The 20,785-nt window shown below is 39.9% G+C and overlaps 1 protein-coding gene across 2 annotated transcripts in view; it reads left to right on the top strand.

The window, feature by feature from the left end:
• Positions 1–6,608: 6,608 nt before the first annotated feature.
• Positions 6,609–20,785, top strand: part of CLIC5 (chloride intracellular channel 5) — a 74,137-nt gene continuing 59,960 nt past the window's right edge. Inside the window, exons 1-2 of one of the 2 annotated variants that reach the window (XM_014958236.1) lie at positions 6,609–6,771; positions 7,093–7,460. In XM_014958236.1, coding sequence (XP_014813722.1) covers positions 6,621–6,771; positions 7,093–7,460 — 519 coding nt within the window. In that variant the 5' untranslated portion in view covers positions 6,609–6,620. Of the gene's footprint in view, positions 6,772–7,092; positions 7,461–20,785 lie in introns of those variants that run through there. The other variant, XM_014958234.1, reaches the window with a different exon arrangement.

Below are 20,785 nucleotides of genomic sequence, written 5' to 3'. Positions count from 1 at the left end.
ATAGCTGTGTGTGTCAATGGTTAACATGAAACTGAGAGGAAGTGTATGTTTCAGAAGGTGACCCAATTCCATATGCACGCATACAATACAGATAAAATTGTGAGCATACCTCTGCAACTTCTTGGCCTTCATAAGGTAGCGCTTCATGGCAGTGTGGGTCCAATGATCTTCTTGAGTATCCAAAGGTGACCATCCAAAGGTGACCATCCAAAGGCTGGAGCAGAATAGGGCCATACTGAACAGTCTTGTTCCTTCTTCTTGCCAAATCTTGCCATTTTGAAAAATTGTGGTGAGCTGGAGATGCTCAGACCTCTAAAGAGTGCTGATTTTCACAGGCTGTTCCTATTATGCAGGTCTGTAATTGTTAATGGCTGGAGGAATAGAGGAACCTGAGTCTACCATTCTTGTTGAGAGCACAGAGCCAAGACTTCCTAAAAGATCTGAATGCAGGATAAAGGTCTTCCTCCTGATGTTTAGTGCAAGATCGCCAGTGAATAAAGCATTACTGCTAATGAGCTGTGAAGAGCTGAGGTGCTGCTAACCATGTAAGTAAAGGCTGAGGCTGGAAACAATGCAAGAAACTTTGTTTGCGGTTGATTTCATCCAGGTATTTAGTGCAGCCAGGAGTGAAAACGAAGTGGTAGGACTTTATTGCAACTCCCTTGTTATATGTCTGTAAACCACAGTCTTTCTCCAGGAGCCCACAGTGTAGTTTTGATAATGGACTTGAAGTGCATGTTGCAAAGCTTTTGGGAATGTTTGAGCTTTACAAAGAAAAAAAAAAGTTATTTTTGTAAAACCAGCATCCTGAATTGCTGGGAATATTCATGATTTTTGCACTGAGTGCTCTTAAGGGCAAACGAAGAGCCTGATACTATAGGACTCTAAGATTCCTCAGTTTCTACTGATATAATAAACATTGTTTACCTGCATTCAGTTTCAGGTTCAGCTGTTTCCAAGAACTGTGAGTGTTTTGCTTTACATATTCAATTTTGTTTCTCCTATCACTGGAAAAAGATCATCTAGAGAAAGCAATTGAAGGACCTCAATTTGTTTAGATTATGAAAAAAGATTTACAGGCTCTTTGCTTAAAGTGTGCAAGTGTCTTCATGGAGAATAAATAAAACTTAATGGCTCTTTAATTAATTAAAACACTTATTTCATAGCAATAACCAACTGGAAATGATCTCCTGAGAGATTCCAACAGAAACACGTTGCTATTTCTAAATGAGGCTATTAACTACTGAAGCTACTTGTGGCACTGATGAATGAGTTGAAGTTTCCAATACTGTGGAATGTCTGGAAGACAAGTTATTGGCCTTAATAAAGGGGTACCCAAGTAAAAGTCTTATTGCATTGGGAATCTGAATTAAATAGTGTGGCTTTTTGCTTTAATAATTAATTTCTGAGAGTATATGAGGTAGGCTATTTAGCTATTTAGCTTTCTGACATTCCCATTACTCTTCCTTCTTTCCTTTCTCTTCCCTTCTGGAGGTGAGGGATAACTGACTTTAGTAATGCAGGAATTTCTTTACAAGCCCGTCTTTTGCTTGACATTTTAAAATAAGCCAAAGCTGGAGCTGCTGAATTCATTTAGGGTTGCAAGATGAACAGATAGACTTTCAGTAGTCTGATTTTAACATAATATTCTAAGCATGTCAGGGTCCTTACTATATTTGCCGTCCTTCAGATAAAATCAAGTTGGTCTTAGTAAACACCTTAATTAGCATTAAATGCCTGTGTGTGTTTGGGCTTCTGAACTCAGGCCTGTGTACCTCTGTAGAGGGAACCAGGCAATTACCTAGATTCCTAGCATGAGTTTTGATGGCTTTTAAGTGTAGGCGAATTCCAACCTTGCTGTCTAAAAACACCTATTTTAGGGAGCTCAGCTGACTGAATTTTGCAGTAATAAGGACCATCTCCAGAATATACTTAGTCTCTTTCTGACGTAATTCTTTCCACTTCTTTTTATCACATACTCTGAGATGCCCATCCCTGTCGATTGGACTGTTGAAAGAATCAGTGATTATCTTAATCTAGGTGCTGAACAATAGACAGCTAAATTTACTAGAAACAAAGTTTCTAAAAATGAGACCTGAGAGATCTTGCTGGTTGACTGTAACTTGTCTTATGTATGCTGACTGGAGCTATGGGCATCTTGATTCTCCTATTTCTTGCTTTAAAAAGAATAAGGTTAGAATAAAAATGGAAATTCAGTCATGAAGAAAAAAATAAGCCTTGAAAACAAGGAGTTCTATTGCTTGTGCTCTTTGTCTTTATATGAATTCTGCTGCTTATGGTTATTTGCATTTCTGCAAAGCAAGTAACCAGTGTTACTGGGTGGCTCACACAGGTATGGGTGGTCTATGCAATGGTAAGAGACACAACTTGAATTGCAGAACTAACAGTGGAAAGTACTGGTATTATTAACTACTATATTAATTCAACACTTTCTAGATTTGGAAGTAGAGGAATTTAGGGAACGGATGAAACTGATGGTCTTTTTTTTGTAGCCTTCCGTTCTTATGGCCGTGGGGCTGGGACTGCTCCTCAGAGGGCTTCATTTTCCAATGGAGAAAGGAGCACAAAGTGGTGCTCAGACCTTTTTCTGCTCTCTAGCCTCATACAACCTCTTCCTCTCACTTCTCTGCAGGAGAGAAGTCCCATTTCACTGAATGCACAGAGCTGGTCTGCCCTGCTCCTTTGCTGGAGCATTTTTGGCTGGGGAACAGGGAGGGAGCAGCACAGGACACGGGGAGCAGGCCAGCACGCTGGTGTCTCGTGTCACAATGTGGACACCTCAGTTTTCATCTCGTTTGTTATCATGTAGCTTTTGAATTAGGGCACGAAAAGTATCTCTGTCTTCCCTGAAGATGAATTCTAAGGATTGTAAACCAGTGGTGGGTTCATATACTGTGATTTGAGATGGACCTGATTTTCACCTGGATACATTTGTTATCATGTAGCTTTTGAATTAGGGCACGAACACGGGGAGCAGGCCAGCACGCTGGTGTCTCATGTCACAATGTGGATGCCTCAGTTTTCATCTCATTTGTTATCATGTAGCTTTTGAATTAGGGCACGAAAAGTATCTCTGTCTTCCCTGAAGATGAATAATAAGGATTGTAAACCAGTGGTGGGTTCGTATACTGTGATTTGAGATGCAGCTGATTTTCACCTGGATGAATTCTTAAGTGTGGTCAAATTTACTCTGGGATTTTATCACTCTATCACAAGAGTGAAGTCTGGATCTTGGAGCTGAATGATACTTTGTTTTTGAAGGAGGGCTGAGGAAAAGAGAACTGAGGTAACTCTTATTTCTGACTAATGAAATCCACATCAACTGTATTTATTTATTTTTAAACAATACTCATACACTATGCTCGTATTCCATATTTTACCTGTGATGTTTTTGTACCCTCCAGCAGGTGCTGCTGTATCCTGCTAATGTCTTCTTCATGGAGAAAAAAAAAACCAATAGTAGACGATTCTATGATTCTATGATTTTATCTGTGATGTTTTTGTACCCTCCAGCAGGTGCTGCTACAATGTGGATGCCTCAGTTTTCATCTCATTTGTTATCATGTAGCTTTTGAATTAGGGCACGAAAAGTATCTCTGTCTTCCCTGAAGATGAATAATAAGGATTGTAAACCAGTGGTGGGTTCGTATACTGTGATTTGAGATGCAGCTGATTTTCACCTGGATGAATTCTTAAGTGTGGTCAAATTTACTCTGGGATTTTATCACTCTATCACAAGAGTGAAGTCTGGATCTTGGAGCTGAATGATACTTTGTTTTTGAAGGAGGGCTGAGGAAAAGAGAACTGAGGTAACTCTTATTTCTGACTAATGAAATCCACATCAACTGTATTTATTTATTTTTAAACAATACTCATACACTATGCTCGTATTCCGCATTTTAGATGCAGTGCTAAGGGACATGGTGTAGGGGAGGACTTTGTAGAGTAGGGTAGATGGTTGGACTCGATGATCCCAAGGGTCTCTTTCAACCTAGACGATTCTATGATTCTATGATTTTATCTGTGATGTTTTTGTACCCTCCAGCAGGTGCTGCTGTATCCTGCTAATGTCTTCTTCATGGAGAGAAAAAACCCAATAGTCATTTGATTTAATATTATGCAACTGGACTTTGCTCTTTGCTTTGTGTCAGGAATGTGTCTGCGTGCTTTTCTCTTCGAGTTATTTGCCAGCAGAGGAACTAAGGAGGGAATATTTATGATCCCAGCATATTTAATCCTCCAAGTGCTCTTTGTATGAAGGGGTTGAAGATCAGTAGGAGTGGGCCATGCTCAGAGCAAGTTGAACAGATGCAGGTAGAAATAAATTTGCATTTCTACAAAATCTGAAGGAATAGAAGTTTTTTCTCAAAAGTAAAAAATATTCATAACAAAATAAAGTTATAAAAGTTTCTAGTCAGCTCATTGGTTTCCTAAGTTTCTTGAGCTTTAGTAGTTTAAGCTTATGATTTTAAATCAGTCTTACTGTTAGCCCAATACATGGTCTTGAATGCCAGAAGTTTGCAGTACAGATTTCACAGCACATGCTTCAGAATCTCTTATTTAGGATTTCCACATGAAGAATTGTGGCTGAGTTACATACAGAGATGAATCTCTTATTTAGGATTTCCACATGAAGAACTGTGGCTGAGTTACATACAGAGATGTGCAGAATTGTGGCTGAGTTACATACAGACATCTGCTTTGTTCTGTCTGCCGATGGACCACTTGTGCCAGGCGGGAATTTCTGGGTAATAATAGTTGAAATTTGGCCTTGATAGGGGTTATGTATCCTCGAACTCCTTGAATTGCATCAGGCCAGAAATGCAGTCATCAGCTAAGACATCTCATACCTGCGTCTTTGTACTGTATTGCAGGTTCCATGTAGGGAACTGAAATTCTGCTGTGTTATTTTTCGTCACTGTTACAGAGATTAACCCTGGTTGTGACTATGATTTTGGCACTTCTGGGGTTATCTAGGAGCCTTAGAAGGTGAATCCAAGTTTAATAAGCTGAAGTACCATTTTGCTTTTGAAATTTAATTTTATTAGTTGTCTAAAATGTTCAGTGCAAGAATAATGACCGTAAACTACAATCATAAATCTCAGGCAGGCAGCACCTGCTACTCTACCATGTGAAACATCATGTGGTTGCCGTGGTCATTCTGTTTGGAGATGGCTGGAATTACAGTCTTTCTCTCCAGCCTCTCTTGTGTGTTTCTTTTAGAAACTCTGCCTGGCTGTGGCAGTTAACTCTTGGGAAGCTACAAGGATGGGTCAGGAGGAAAACACTTGCGTTTTTCGTTTTTGGCTCAAACCCAAAAGTTCAAATGTAATTAGATTCTAAGAATTCCAGTAATAATCCACACAATCCAGGGGCAGTAAACATACAGATAAAAAGTCTTTAGTCAGTAAGGTCTGAAGTTCTCATTACTTTGATAAATTCAGATTTGGATCTTTAATGAGTTTCAGCTCTGTTGATTTCAGACACTCTGTCTTTAAGAGGGCAGCTCAGTTTATGCTGAAGCTGGAAGTATACATCTGCTTTACATTCTGCAGAGTTTTATGTGCCTCTACTCCTTAGAGAAAAGGAGCTGTATGGACAAGGTGGCTAACTAGATCACTGAAGTCAAGTTGCACTGACCCAGCTTTGAAACGCTGGGTCTATGTCTTATGACATGGAAATATGTAATCTAAATGTGATTATAATTAATTGATATATGAAGTATATGTAATAATAGTTAACGCTTATTCAGTCTTTTCTTAGATGCCAAGGAAGCTTACAAGACTTTTTACAGTTTTGGCCTTAGTTCATAGATGAGAAGATGAAGTCACTAAATGTGAAGTGGCTTCCTCTCAAAGAGCGTTTGCCTGTCAACATCTCACTTTATTTGTAGTCTTTTAAGGTACGAGAAGGCAGGAAAAACTCACCAGCCAGCAGTGGCAAAACTGGGAAGAGTTCAATTCTGCTGCCTTTTTCTTGTGAATATATCACTCTTTTTTGTTTGTTTGTTTGTAGTTTTTTATAAATGATTATAATTCGTTGAAGATGTTGTAACTAACCACAAGTAACATTGTAGATTGCTTGTATTATTGAGGCAGTTTTGCCTTGCTTTCCCCTGAAGCTAGGCCTTTGTGTGTTGAAAATATGAGCAAATGGGTAAAGTTTGCATTTCTACCTCTTTACACAAAATATACATGACTTCCAGTAAAAGTATTTTTTACTTCCTATGAAAGAATACATATTTGTTACTGTAGCTTTCTAATGCTGACAGATGCTTGAGCTGTTTTTCGCTGTACTTGGCCAGGCTATATCTCGAAGAGCAAAGGGTGATTACAGCTCCTAAGATATAGTTACCAGCAGTCAGATTGACCAAGGGGTTAAAAGTGAGACAGCCCTATCTTTTACTTCAGTGGAAGTGTAGTTGGTGATTTAAAGCTCTCCGTAAATGATTGTTGGAGATCTGCCATGTGTAGCAGAGCATTCAGAACACATACCACAGCCGCTGCTTCCTCCTAAAGAGCGTTTGCCTGTCAACATCTCGCTTTAATTGTAGTCTTTTAAGGTACCAGAAGGCAGGCAAAACTCACCAGCCGGCAGTCATGGAAGACCAGGTCTTTACCAATGTTAATCAAAATGTTAATGACACCATTGAAAATGAGATTACAGACTCTTATGAAGACAAAGGGGATAACTTTTCTGATCCTGTCCATGAAGATCCAGCATCTTCTTCCATCACTACTGTCCCAGAGAGTATGGATAGAAGTCAAGAGAGCTCAGAAGACAGCTGTGGGAATTTTGTGGTCTCTCAGCATGGGGCTGTCCATGAAGCGCTAGCATCTCCTTTTTCCATCACTACTACCTCAGAGAGCATGGACAGAAGTCAAGAGTGGTCGGAATACAGCTGGAGGAATTCCATGGTCTCTCAGCATGAGGCTGGCTGTGAAGATCCAGCAGGTCCTTTTTCCATCACTACTACCTCAGAGAGCATGGACAGAAGTCAAGAGTGGTCGGAATACAGCTGGAGGAATTCCATGGTCTCTCAGCATGAGGCTGGCTGTGAAGATCCAGCAGGTCCTTTTTCCATCACTAGTATCCCAGAGGGCATGGATAGTAGTCAAGAGAGCTCAAAATACATCTGTGAGAATTCTGTGGCCTCTCAGCATGGGGCTGATGGAGAGGATGGTTCTTCTTTATTTCACCATGGTGCTGAAGAAGACCACCAGTTCCAGGACATGGATCTGATAAGCCCAACTTTGGAAGATAAACACGTAGAGGGCATGATGTTCGAGAACAACGTGTATTTTCCTCCAGATGTCCAGTTGCGTCGGAGCCAGAGTGTTTCCTCCAACTCTTCGACTTCCCTCATGTTCCCCCCTAACAATAACTTCGGAGAAACCGACAACTTCCAGAAAGATTGTCAGATTTTCTTGTATGTAAAGGTAAGAGCTTGGGTGCTTCTAAGAATACAGTGGATTTAAACCCAAAATCAATGTATGTGTCCTCCAAATCAGTAAAATACAACTGTCTGCTGCTTTGTTCCCAAATCTGCTGCCTGTGTGCTGCCTGGGGGCAATCCATTCACTTATATTTTGCATGTTAAGGGACAGAAAGGGAAGAGTTGTGTTGTGTGGAGAAGCCTGGGGTTTCTTCACTTCAAGTGGAAGTATGAGTATGATGAAAGTATTCTGATTGTTGCTGCAATTCATTTATTCTGTGAAATCTTCCTGCTGTTACAGCCAGACTACTGCTACTTGAACTGGTTCAGTTAAGCTAGTTCAGTTATCCCTGCATTTCCTGGCCCAAACCACAACTCCTCTCTATCTAGTAGCCAATAGCTCAAAAGCAATAGTTATTAATGCTATGAAGGAAACTAAATATATAGTTTGAATAATGGCAATACAATTCCCACAAATGCTTATCCCTGAAAGAGGTATTTCTTTTATTTCTTTCAATATTTAGGTTAATGTATTTCTGTGATGATTTTAGTATGCATTTGTCATTAATTTCAAGCTAGCTGTAAATTACTAAGGGGACATTTTCTCTAACTTTATGAAGTATTTCTTAAATTTCTAAACCATAAACACCAGTGTTCTTAAATAAACACTATACTTTCCTTCATGAAAGCTCTTGCATTCAGCCATTCTCAATATTTATTAGGCTGTAACACAGACCTGGCAGTTCCTCCTTTTTAACTACATAAAAAATAAATTTTTGAGTTCTTACTTCCCTTGAATAGGACCATACACTGTGAAGCTAATACTCTGTTATTTCTACAGAAGTCTTGTGAAGTTTTTCACTTTTCAACATAAATAAGGTTAGTAGAATCTGTTCCTCAAAGCACAGGTGCTTTGAAGGCAGGATGAGAGATTTTCTTACACACAGTGAGAAGTGCTTTCAGCGATGTCTGTATTCGTTAATTTAGTTTAGTTAAGCAAGAACACAATGTGACCTTTGCATTGGTGTGAGATGCTGATTATCTTGTACGAGCTATAGGAGATCAAATGCCTTGGTGGGCTCTCCTCATACCTCATTTGGTTTCTGTTGTAAATCTTGGAAAAAAGACTTAGTTAAAAATTATCCTATATTTATTTGTAGGATAAAGGAGAGCACTTCATAGAGTGTCAACAGAATCCTAAGATTCTTTTGAATGCATTAAGAAAATTATGATATAAATGTTTTTCCCCTGTGTCGTGTCTTCCTGCAGATGGAAGACCTCTTATTCCACCTTTGTGTCTCCTTCCTCTGTGTGATTGCTTTTGTTATTTTTGCATAAATGTAGATCATTTAAATTATTGATAAATTAAGAACAAACAAACCAGAAATGGCTATCAGGTTACTGAGTCTCATTCTGCATAAGACTAACCAGAAAACTTCAGCCATTTCTCTTGAATTTCATTATAACTCCAGCTTCTCTTGTAGAAAGGTGTGTATCCTTCAGGAGAGGGAGTATCTACTAATTGCGGGGTCATGAATCGTTCTGGGTCCAAGGGGTTGGCACTGCCACAAGGGGTTTTGCCACTGATTTCTGTAGAAGTGAGCCATGAGAGCCACATGTGAGGGCACTTGGCCTATTTGTTATCTTCATAGGACTTAATCTGTATGACTCTCTGAAGCATCAGCTTTTCTATTTCTGTGACTGGATCATGGTCGTTGATAAAAATATCTTAATTACAGGGACAAAGTAAGATCTGTGGTGTTGTTTCCAGTTCATATCTCTGATTGTAGTCCTGCATACCTGTTTTAAAAGTTGCAACAATTGAGTATATTTTATTTGTTAGCAACTTCATGGGGTTAGCAATGTGTTTTACTTTTGCTTTAAAATCATCTCTCTCTGATACTTATTCATTCATATTCCTCTTATTATATGGTGTCCTCTTTTTCTGTGCATGAAAAAAGAAAATGCATGTAGATGCTCCCATTCAAGCAGAGGTGATGGGATTAATTTGAATTTCTGAAAAGGGAGAAGAGGGGCATTTTGAGAAGAAGTGATATGGAGATGGATTAAGGAAGTCCTTTTCCTTGTTTTTGTTGTGCAGAGTAGCTGAATACCCCATAAAGGGGTTTATCAGCTAGTCTAGAGAGAAGCACGAACTTTGGACTCTATTCATGTGCCAAAACGTAAGTGCCTCCTGCCTTTGAAATGTCCTTTGGCCCCAAGACATCCCTACCTAGCTGGAAGATGAGAGGTGAGGCTTTCCAGTGATCCATGCTGTGATCCTTCTCCAGCAGAAGCTGGAGGTCAGGTGGGCAGGACACTGGATCCTTCTGTCCTGCACTGAGCTCCTATGGCAGTGTTTTATTCCTTAAGAAATTGATGACACTTCATTTTTTGCTTTTTTTTTTTGCTTTTCGTCCTCTCTGGTATTGAGGTAATAAAGTACTAACTCCATGAAGTGCAGAGCCAGGTTTGCGAGTTTCAATTATCTAGATAGCAAAAGTCAGCCTATAAAATGGAAGGTCATAGAGTAATATATAACAAGAATTGTGAAATACCTGAGGGCTATCACTTCTTGCACACAGGAACCAAATCTCACCGTTGTGTCAACGGCTATTATTCATAGGCGGTTCCCTTCTCGTATGGTCTCTAGTCCCCCTCAGACCAGTGTTGCTCTGAAATTGGCTTCATCTTCTGGATTTGCTCTTTTCTGCAGACATCAACAGTGACAGACCTTTTGCTATGGGACAATAGTGGTAACGACGATTCTGCCACTATTTATTCCTTCCTTTGTAGCGTTAATAAATCTCTGTGAGTGACTGGAAACGTGTCAGGTAGTGGTTGCTCCTGACTGAAAACTAGAGAAAGTGGGAAGATTAAATGGTATCTTAATTTACAGTCCAGCTGGATTAGTTGCAGTGTACTCCTTAGAACTGAAATTTAACTTCATCAGAATCCTCTAAGTGCTGTTGCATTGAACCAGCAATACGCCCTTATCGCTAAGAGGGCCAATGGAATCCTGGGCTGCTTAGGGAAGAGAGTGGCCAGTAGGTCGAGGGAGGTCATTCTCCCCCTCTACTCTGCCCTGGTGAGGCCACAACTGGAATACTGCATCCAGTTCTGGGCTCCCCAGTTCAAGAGAGACAGGGAACTACTGGAGAGAGTCCAGCGTAGGGCAACAAAGATGATTAAGGGGTTGGAGCATCTCTCAGCCTTTCCTCATAAAAGAGAGCTTGGGGCTCTTTAGCCTGGAGAAGAGAAGGCTGAGGGGAAACTTTATAAAAGCTTGTAAGTATCTAAAGGGTGGGTTGAAGGAGGATGGAGCCAGACTCTTTTCAGTGGTTCCCTGTGACAGGGATGAGTGGCAAAGGGCACAAGCTGGAACATGGGAAGTTCCACTCAAATATGAGGAGGAAATTTCTGGTGAGGGTGACAGAGCCCTGGAACAGGCTGCCCAGGGAGGGTGTGGAGTCCCCTTCCCTGGAGATCTTCAAGACCCACCTGGATGTAGTCCTGAGTGATGTGCTCTGGGCAATCCTGCTTTGGCAGGGGAGTTGGACTAGATGATCTCTAGAGGTCCCTTCCAACTCTGGCAATTCCATGATAATCTGTGATAATTAGGACCGTAGTTTCAGTCAGACTGCATAACCGTTTCTGTAGTCCATTCTCTGTTATTAGACACCATGAAAATGTTTAAATCACTTTAACTTATCTTTCAGTGATTATCAGTACTTGGTAACTATGTTATTGTCAGTGGGCTATTTCAGAATGTGCCATAAGGTAAAAAATGTTGACTTTCATGAAGGAATTCCCCGTACCTTTAATAGCAGAATATAGCATGTACCAGCATGGAGATATTTGTGAATCCAGCATGTCTAGGCTTGTCACAGCCACCTTAATGCCCTTTCAATCACATTGTCATTTCTTCAAACAAAAGCTTTTGAAATTTGAACAGAAATATGACTTGCATACGAGCTGTGTTACTGAGTGCATGGGACAGCTTGACCTAATAGTAACTGTTGCTCAGAGGCCCAACCTTTTCACTTGTCTGCTGTATTTCCCCGTTGAGCAGTATGTTCTGAAGGTTGAGTTTCTTTGAAAATTTAAGCTTTTTCTTTTCTTGATGCTTGAGTTGTTATTTAAAGAATAATTCCTCTATTTTCTTTTCAGAAGAAAATTATTGCCCTTCTAGTTTATTGACAACCTGAGACAGGCTACAGGTTATACCTTCTCTGTACACATTTGTGCCATAGTTCCCAAAAGAAGGAAGATAGTTCTTTACCCCAAGCAATAAACACCTTGTGTTATGCAAACAGTACAAATTTAATACATTTAATTTGAGTTCGCATTGTGAATGTGCATGGTAGGTCACTGTGCTGGAGTAACAGTTATGGATGCTGGAAGGCACCTCTGGATATCATCTTGTCCAACCGCTTACTTGGAGAAGGATCACCTAGAACAGGTTGCTCAGGGCCATGCCTGGTCAGGTTTTGATTATTTCCAAAGATGAAACAGCTTCTCTGTTCGACCATTCCAGTGTCCTACCCTCGTTGTAAAAATGTGTTTTCCCGTGTTTAAATCACATTTTGTGTATCTCAGTTTGTACCTCCTGTCCTTTCACTGAATACCAGTGCTTATTGAGAGTGCAGTTTTAAGAAAGATGCTGTTTTAAGGAAGATACTGCTTTTAACTGCTCTGTACATCAGATTTTAAACTTTTAGCTGTTTCCATTGGGATTATTGCATCATTTGGTAAAATTTCTTTATGTCGGTAGCTGGGAAAAAAAGGGCATTTCTGTTTTCCTGCAAGATGCTTCCCACTCCTTTGTTTCCAAGTCAGGAAGATCTGAAGATGGCATGGCCCTGTGCTAGCTCCCTACTGACTTGTGAAGTTGAGCTGAACTCTTATGAACAAGACGACCGTGTTCTTGCTCCATCCCTGGAGGTGTTCAAGACGAGGCTGGATAGGGCTTTGAGCAACCTGGTCTAGCAGGAGGTGTCCCTGGCCATGGTGAGGGGGGTTGGAACTAGATGATCTTTCAGGTCCTTTCCAACCCAAACCATTCTATGATTTGATGATTCTATGATTCTTAACAGGGACAGTGAGATTAATTGCTTGAATCACTGCAAAATCATGCTCCTTCCCATTGAGTTAGCGTTTCTGTTCTTTTATGGAGCATATTGGTATCTGTTGAGAAAGTTTTGTTTAAAAATGTTTATTAATGGTTTAGAACATGAAGTTATAATACATAGCTAATTTGTAGGCTGTATTATTTGAAAAAAGCAGAACCAAATTGTAATGTGAATACATGGATGCCCAGTCTTAAGTTAGTGGTTGTGCTGGTGCTTTGCTGAGCAGAACTGAGCATTTTGTAGAAGAAGATGAAATGTAGAAGAGTTTCCAGCACAGATGAACATCTGTAGCTTTCAGTAGGAACTCCTGCAGAGGGTTTCAAATAAAGGAATGGATATCGACGTAAAGGAGAATATCAGTTATTCAAATTTTCAGCCACTTATTTCTTGCTACACTCATCGTTTACAGAGTAAAACAACTGTGCTTGCAATTTTGGGGTGGTAGATATTTGGAAGCATAATTGGGTGTCCAAATGCCTTTTCCAGTACAAGTCTTTTAATGGGGTCCAATACACAGCACATAAGGCTGGTGTTAAAGCCTGTCATTTCCACTGAGGTTTGCAGGTAATAAAGGGAGTTCTGGCTGAAGCCACGTGGCAGGTGTAACTCTCTATATGTACATAAAATTATAGTAATTTGGCTTTTTTATGACATTTTAGCTTTTAAAAATATTTTTTGTAATAAAACTAATGGAAGTAAGCAAGTATTATTTTGGTATTATGAATAAGCTTAGGAAAAGGTTAAATGATTCATAATCCACCTTTTAAATAGTGTTGACTGAGCAACTTGAGCAAGGAAAAGATCTAAGAACTATTTTCAGAGTTCTCCAGTCACAGCAGATTTACAGACCAAGATGCAACATGCTGAAGTAAACGTGCACATCAACAAAAGACTAATGGGAAGCCAATATCCTTACATGATACTTTTTTTGATAATTTCAATGTAATTAATGGATGTTTTTCACTGCAAATAGCCTTTCTTAAGATAGTTTACAAGTACAATGATGTATAGAAATACAGGTCTGGAATATCAAGTGATAAGATGTGTCCTCCTACTCTCAGTCTGATCTAGACTATCCCTAACAGATATTTCTTTGAAAACATTCAGTGAGGCAGATTCAGCACTTCTACCAATTAGTGTCTGTCAATGCTTAATTATTTTCCCGAGACAAATATTTTCCTTTATTAAAATTCTGGTGCTCTAAATTATGCTATTTTTCTTTTTATTAAATAGGTCCTTTATGTAGTAGAAGATAGATAACAAATTTCCTTCAGTCTTTGCTTTCCTAGACTAAGCAATTTCAATTCCTTCAGCCTGTGTCAAAGCTTGAGTCATCATTTCTAAACTTTAAGTTGTGGGATTTTTTTTGGTTTAGGTTTTTTTTACCTTTTCCATTCTCTGTTGAGTTAATTTCTAGGTTTCTTAAGCTCTGGTTTTCAGGGACAGGTAGTGTATTTAGCAGCGCCAATAAGAATTACTACAGCAAGTGCCTCTAATTCATCACCTGTCCAACTCTCTATTCGGGACACTGCTGTATTTTAGCATATTTGTGTATCTTTTAACGTTTCATTTAGGATTACGAAGTTCATCTTCTATCCCTGGTATTTCCCAATAAATGCTTCTGTAATGTTCTGAACCGTTTGTTACTCGCCTGTTTGTAAGCAGCTGTCATGCAGTTCTGTTGCACAGTTTGACTTTAAGAGCATTAAGTTTCTCTGAGTGCTGTGGTCAGACTCTGATCGACTGTCACTGAAAACACTATGGTTTGGAAGTCAGAGAATTGCTCTGATATAAATCCGTTGTGGAGCTTACTATAACCAAAGCTTTTGTTCTACTAACTCAGAAAATAGAGATGCACCTGTAATATCTCCACACCATATTATGAGGACAAAGCATGGCTTTATGGCCACCTCCTACACCCTATTATGCATAGAAGACTGGCAATCTCGCAAGTCTTAACATATAAACCTAGGAGCTATGCAACCCTCATTTTTGAGGGGGAAAACCGTGTTGTGGGTCTCTTCATAGCTTGATTTATGCTTATCTGAATTACTCTGTGTGCTTGTGTGAACAGATTAGCGAATGGCAGTTCTCTTACAGATAACACCCCGACTATCAGTCATGAACAGAACGTGTGCTTTAGCAGCAGGGCATAAACAGTTTGCTTAATCTTTTGGATACAAAGGGTAAAAGGTCTCGCTTCTGACCTCTGCTGACTCTGTGCCTTGCTCGTGTGCCTTTTCTGCCTTCGGAAAGGTCCATGAATCAGTTTTCAGCTGACACTCTTGTGCCACCTTCAGCTTGGGGCTCCAGCAGCGCCTGTGGCTGGGTATGGCACAGTAACGTAGCAACAGCTTCAAAATACAGACCCGTATTGTCTAGGAAATTGTTACTGCACAGTGATTGCAGCAATAGCAAATACAATGTAAATATGTAGGTCATACTGAGGGAAAAATTAAGATGGAATTTATTTACTTGTTTCTTTTCCTTTTAATTTTCTTTTTATGACTCCCTCTTTGATGTTCTGAAAATAAGACTGTTATCCCAGCTTGGTTTGTTGTTTTCTTTTGAAATATCTCAGTTTCCTTTGTTACATTGTAAGAAAGGAAGATGTTTGGATTTTGTGGATTGATTACTCTTTTGCTGTCCCTGACAACGTATCTATGTAGCAGTACTGTCAGCTGTTAAGTGCTTTCTGTCCAATGTAGAGGGGTTTGTATTATTTTTCAATTGTTTATTGCAGAAGTACCTAAAGAGCAGCTCTACTGAGACTCATGTTTTACAAACACAAAGTAACAGAGAGTCCCTGCAAGCAACTGGTAATCATATATGTAAATTATTTTGGAATTGGCACAGGGAAAGCTGCTTTCCTACTCTGCTTTTTGTTTTCTTTAGGCTTTTTCAAGGCTTTATCTATGTAGCAGTACTGTCAGCTGTTAAGTGCTTTCTGTCCAATGTAGAGGGGTTTGTATTATTTTTCAATTGTTTATTGCAGAAGTACCTAAAGAGCAGCTCTACTGAGACTCATGTTTTACAAACACAAAGTAACAGAGAGTCCCTGCAAGCAACTGGTAATCATATATGTAAATTATTTTGGAATTGGCACAGGGAAAGCTGCTTAAGAAAGGAAGATGTTTGGATTTTGTGGATTGATTACTCTTTTGCTGTCCCTGACAACGTATCTATGTAGCAGTACTGTCAGCTGTTAAGTGCTTTCTGTCCAATGTAGAGGGGTTTGCATTATTTTTCAATCGTTTATTGCAGAAGTACCTAAAGAGCAGCTCTACTGAGACTCATGTTTTACAAACACAAAGTAACAGAGAGTCCCTGCAAGCGACTGGTAATGATATATGTAAATTATTTTGGAATCTGCACAGGGAAAGCTGCTTTCCTACTCTGCTTTTTGTTTTCTTTAGGTATCAAGGCTCGGATTTGGCTCACCTGGCTTACGGTGTGTCTGTAAGCTGAGTTATTAACTACATCTCTGCAGGCTATCTAGGCTCCATTTGCAGCAAAAAAACCCCCAAAACTATCTGAGATAGTGTAGTGGGACGTTAATTCTCATGGCCAAGTGCAGGCATCATCTGTAGGATGAGGTAAATTATTCTGTAGATTCCCTTCACTGAATTGAGTAGGAACCTGATTCAGTTTTGTAACCACAGGCATCCAGTGCTGGTTTAGATGTCTTAAGTCTTCCCTCCTGGCCTCCAGCTGCCTCTGCAGAAGGCCATGGATATCCATACATCCTTTTTCATACATGTCTACAGACTTCCTCAGCTATCCTAGGACCTCTGCAGTGCTGCTGGATATCTTTAGGCAACTGAATCAAGCCATAAATGTTGACTGCATACAATGGTGTGGTATACATGAAGTTAAATAAACTGAATGCCACCAGTGACAGTTTAAATACGAAGCCTGGATTACTAGATTAGACTAGAAGTTAATTCTGATAATGGGTATCTGGAAACAAACTCTAGACTGATATATTTTTTTTCCAAGCTATTTAATTTTCTTTTTTCTTTCAGTGTCCATATTCAGTAAGAGTTGAAGTCAACAGTGAACAAACACTGCAATGTTGAACAGTTTGGTTGTTCATTGAACAGTCTAACTTAATTGGATAAAATAATCTGATACATTTTAGTATCTTTCCAAGACTAAGAACCAGTGCTTTAACTTCAGTCAGCCTTTAGCCTTAACAGCAACCTCCATATGGGTTTCTTCCAACTATATTCATTTTGTAGTTACTTTTTATTTTAGAAACCAGAAACCAAATTGTCTAGAAAAGCCAATTGAATTTACTAGGTTTGGAATCATAGGTACTGGTTCAAACACAGTTTAAGGCACATCACAACCTGGGCTGCATCACAAGCAGCATGGCTAGCAGGTTAAGGGAGGTGATTCATTGAATTTACTAGGTTTGGAATCATAGGTACCGGTTCAAACACAGTTTAAGGCCAACCGCATCTTGTGCTGCATCACAAGCAGTGTGGCCAGCAGGTTGAGGGAGGTGATTCTGTCCATCTACCCTGCCCTGGTCCCTTCCAACCCAAAATATTCTGTAATTTCATAAAAGAAACTTTGTTTCTTGGGGACATATTGGAGGAAAATTTTACACTGTTCTGCAACTGCATTTACTGATCTGTTAGAACTATTTTCAGTGGTCTCTGATACACTGTGATTGTGGCTGAAAAGGAACACCTGAATTTTTTTCTGTATCAGTGGCAATTTTTTAAATACTTAGAACTGCTTAGTGGCAGATGTTACAAACCTGTATGAAACTACCTTCTGTGGGGGAAAAAAACTATAGGAGGCAGCATGGCACTCTAAAATGAGTCATTGGCTTCCTATCTGCAGGTGTGATTCTTATATTTAGACTTCTAGATCATCCTTTCCATATCAATTAATGATACAGTTATTGTTGACTTTTTACTGTTGGTACATTAATGAAAACTAGGAATAGATGAGAAGCAAATCACTGCACAGGTCTGGTTTCAGTACAGGCAAGCAGTGTTTGAAACCAGGATTTTGATTCGAGAGTTAATTGATTGCAAGTTAAGTTGCAGCCTGCCTGCAGTCACCTCAAAGCAGGCTACAAGTTTTAATAAATGAAAACTAGAGAACACATCTTATAAGAGAAAACAAATATTTTCCTAAAAAATGAGGTACAAAAAGGTAGAAATCTTTGCATGCTCACCAAGATGATTATTTTTTCTTTTTTTTGGTTCCTGGTAATCTGAAAAAAAAATATTCCTGAGACTGGAGGTGACCTTTTGGGACATGTCACAGACAGCCACATCACAGAATACATAATTCATAAACTGATCAAGGTCAGTCTAAAAACTAAGTGGCCATGATTATTCATTTTGGAAATCTGTTTCAGAATGTCACTGCTCTGATGGTTTGAGGCCTTGCTCTAATTTCCAAATGACATTTATTTATGTGCAGCTAATACATCCTTGTTCTTGGGCCAGCAGTCCATTAGCATTCATTCTTTTATTTAGCGCTTTTAAAAATCAGTTTAGGCTTACAGATACTCAGCTGTTTTAGGGCTAAACCAGCCAATCTGTTTTGTTTCTATTTCTGCCAGTCATCGTAGTAATTCCCTTTTGCACACACCTTCTTTCCACAAAGGTGCCTTTTTTTTTTTACAACTGTATCCTGTCTCAGGTTGCCTCTACTTTTATAGATAGACTAAACAAGCAGCAAAAAAAGATTCTTTTAATAACCTCCTGGTTTAAGATACCTATGATTTCTATTTGAGGTGAAATGTCCCGACGTAAACATGTTAGAGACAGTCAGAAAAAGCGTCATTAATTTCTTGGTGCCTCTCACAGTTTTTCCAATTATCCTGACACCTGGTTTCCTTTCAGCAGCAATAATGTTGTTCTAACATCATTGTAAGGTTCCTTGCTCTGCCTGCAGAGCACCAGCAGGGCATAATTCCCACTGTGGGACCGTGGTGTTAAGACTCTTCACAGGTTCTAGTTCCATAGTGCATAGTTACAAGGTGATATACAAAAAAACACCTTTTAAAAACCACACAGATTGTCTTTTATATATATATATCATAGTGCAGGATTTGATAGTTTATTAATCTTTATGAAGCACCTTAAATTTACTTATTTACTGGTGAGGCCACAACTGGAGTACTGCGTCCAGTTCTGGGCTCCCCAGTTCAAGAGGGACAGGGAACTACTAGAAAGAGTCCAGCGAAGGGCAACAAAGATGATTCAAGGATTGGAGCATCTCCCTTATGAGGAGAGACTGAGAGAGCTGGGACTCTTTAGTCTGGAGAAGAGAAGGCTGAGGGGAGACCTTATCAATGCCTACAAGTATCTCAAGGGAGGGTTGAAGGAGGAGGGAGCCAGACTCTTTTCAGTGGTTCCCAGTGAGAGGACGAGGGGCAACGGGCACAAGTTGGAACATAAGAGGTTCCACTCAAATATGAGGAGAAACTTCTTCACGGTGAAGGTGACAGAGCCCTGGAACAGGCTGCCCAGGGAGGGGGTGGAGTCCCCTTCCTTGGAGATTTTCAAGACCCCCCTGGATGCAGTCCTGAGTAACATGCTCTAGCTCTAGGCAATCCTGCTTCAGCAGGGGAGTTGGACTAGATGATCTCTATGGGCCCTTCCAACTCTAAAATTCAGTGAAATTCAGTGAAATTTACACCACATGTAGGTAGGGTGCTTATCTGTTGAATCAGTAACTTCATCGTGGTCCTGACCGTTCATGCACTTTGCTGTGCTAGTGCCTTGCCTGTGTGTTAATGAGCCCGTCTAACGAGCAGAGGAAGTTTAGAGCAACGAATTCACAGTCATTTGGCTCCTCCCTGTGAGATTGCAGGGAATGGAGTTTGGCCCGGAGGAGCAGAGTTTCGGGCGGGCAGCGGGCGCGGATTGGCCCCGCGCACCGTGGCTGATAACGGCTAAAAATAGCTGGGGTATAAAAGCCCAGCGAGGAGCACGGCAGCCCTGGCATTCCCTCCTCCAGCGCCAGCGAGGGAGGAGACGGTGTTCTCCAAGTCCCTGCAGATATGTGGCCAAAGAACATTCTGCTGCTTAATTCTACTGAACAATTAACTTGTCAAATAAAGACACACACTGGACCATGTGACTCACGGGGAAGTAACCAAGCTGTACTTTAAAAAAAAAAGGAAAAATAAGACACAAAGCCAAGGCCAGATTTTCAAAGCTGGCTTTCTGAGCAGAGCGTGACAGATTGACTGGTGGAATGTCTTTTTGGAAGCGTGCCTGTAAAATACCTGTGTTTTTGTGTACAAAAATGTTGTACTTGTGTATACACTCACACAACCCACCTGTATAGGGAGTATACTCTGAGATGATGGAATTCTGAACACTTGGAAAAACAAATGTGTTTTTATTTGACAATGGTTTAACTGAGCTGGCATTGAGAAGTTCAGGAGTCTATTCTTAGCCGTGCTGTTGGTTCTGGGGAAATCAGATCACTTCCTTTTATTTCTGTTCTGCCTGTCTTCTGTTCTAAACCGTAGACTTTAGGGGAACAGAGACTTCACTGGTTGAGAGCATTGGACAATAAACCTTTGGATGTCTGAAGCACTTTGGATGAATAAAGAAGGCAGACTCCTGTGTTGAAGAGCTTCCCTTTTAAAGTTACTGGCAAAAGTTACATTGAATTGAAACAGAGTGTAATCAGGGAAAACATTAGGAAGTCCTAAAAATAGGTGGCAGTATCAGCCCTGACAATAGTAAACTATTCCCTCGTGTATTAATTCCATTTGTTCTGAGTCCTCCTCTTTGATTTTATGAAGATTTTCACTATGAAATTTGTATGGCTGGATTGCATTTCAGTTTAGTTATATTATTTTTTTTTCTGGTTTATACTAGAGTTTATAGAGCAAAGTTTATAATATCCTGCAAGACTGACAGATGACCTGGCTAACTTGCCTCCAGTTTTGATTTGCTATACTTAATTTTCTGAAAAGGTCACTTCTAACAGCTTAGACATTTTCCCTTTCATAAGAACATCCAATTACCTTTTAATTTATTTTTTAATTGAAACATCTCTCATGGCAAATGAGATAATGGCAGAGGATGTTGGTTTGGTAGTTTTGTAGACTAAAGTTGTCTTTTTCTGGTCAAAAGACCCAGTGTGAGCTGTGGTGGTAGAAACTCCCACACAGTGGCTACCACCTAGTTGAGATAGAGAGCTGAGAGGA

This window comes from Calidris pugnax, unplaced genomic scaffold (genome assembly GCF_001431845.1).
Source record: "Calidris pugnax isolate Ruff unplaced genomic scaffold, ASM143184v1 scaffold276, whole genome shotgun sequence".
In the NCBI taxonomy this organism is placed as follows: Eukaryota; Metazoa; Chordata; class Aves; order Charadriiformes; family Scolopacidae; genus Calidris; species Calidris pugnax.
Note: the sequence above shows the minus strand (reverse complement) of the source record. Positions and strands in the feature narration are given on the sequence as shown.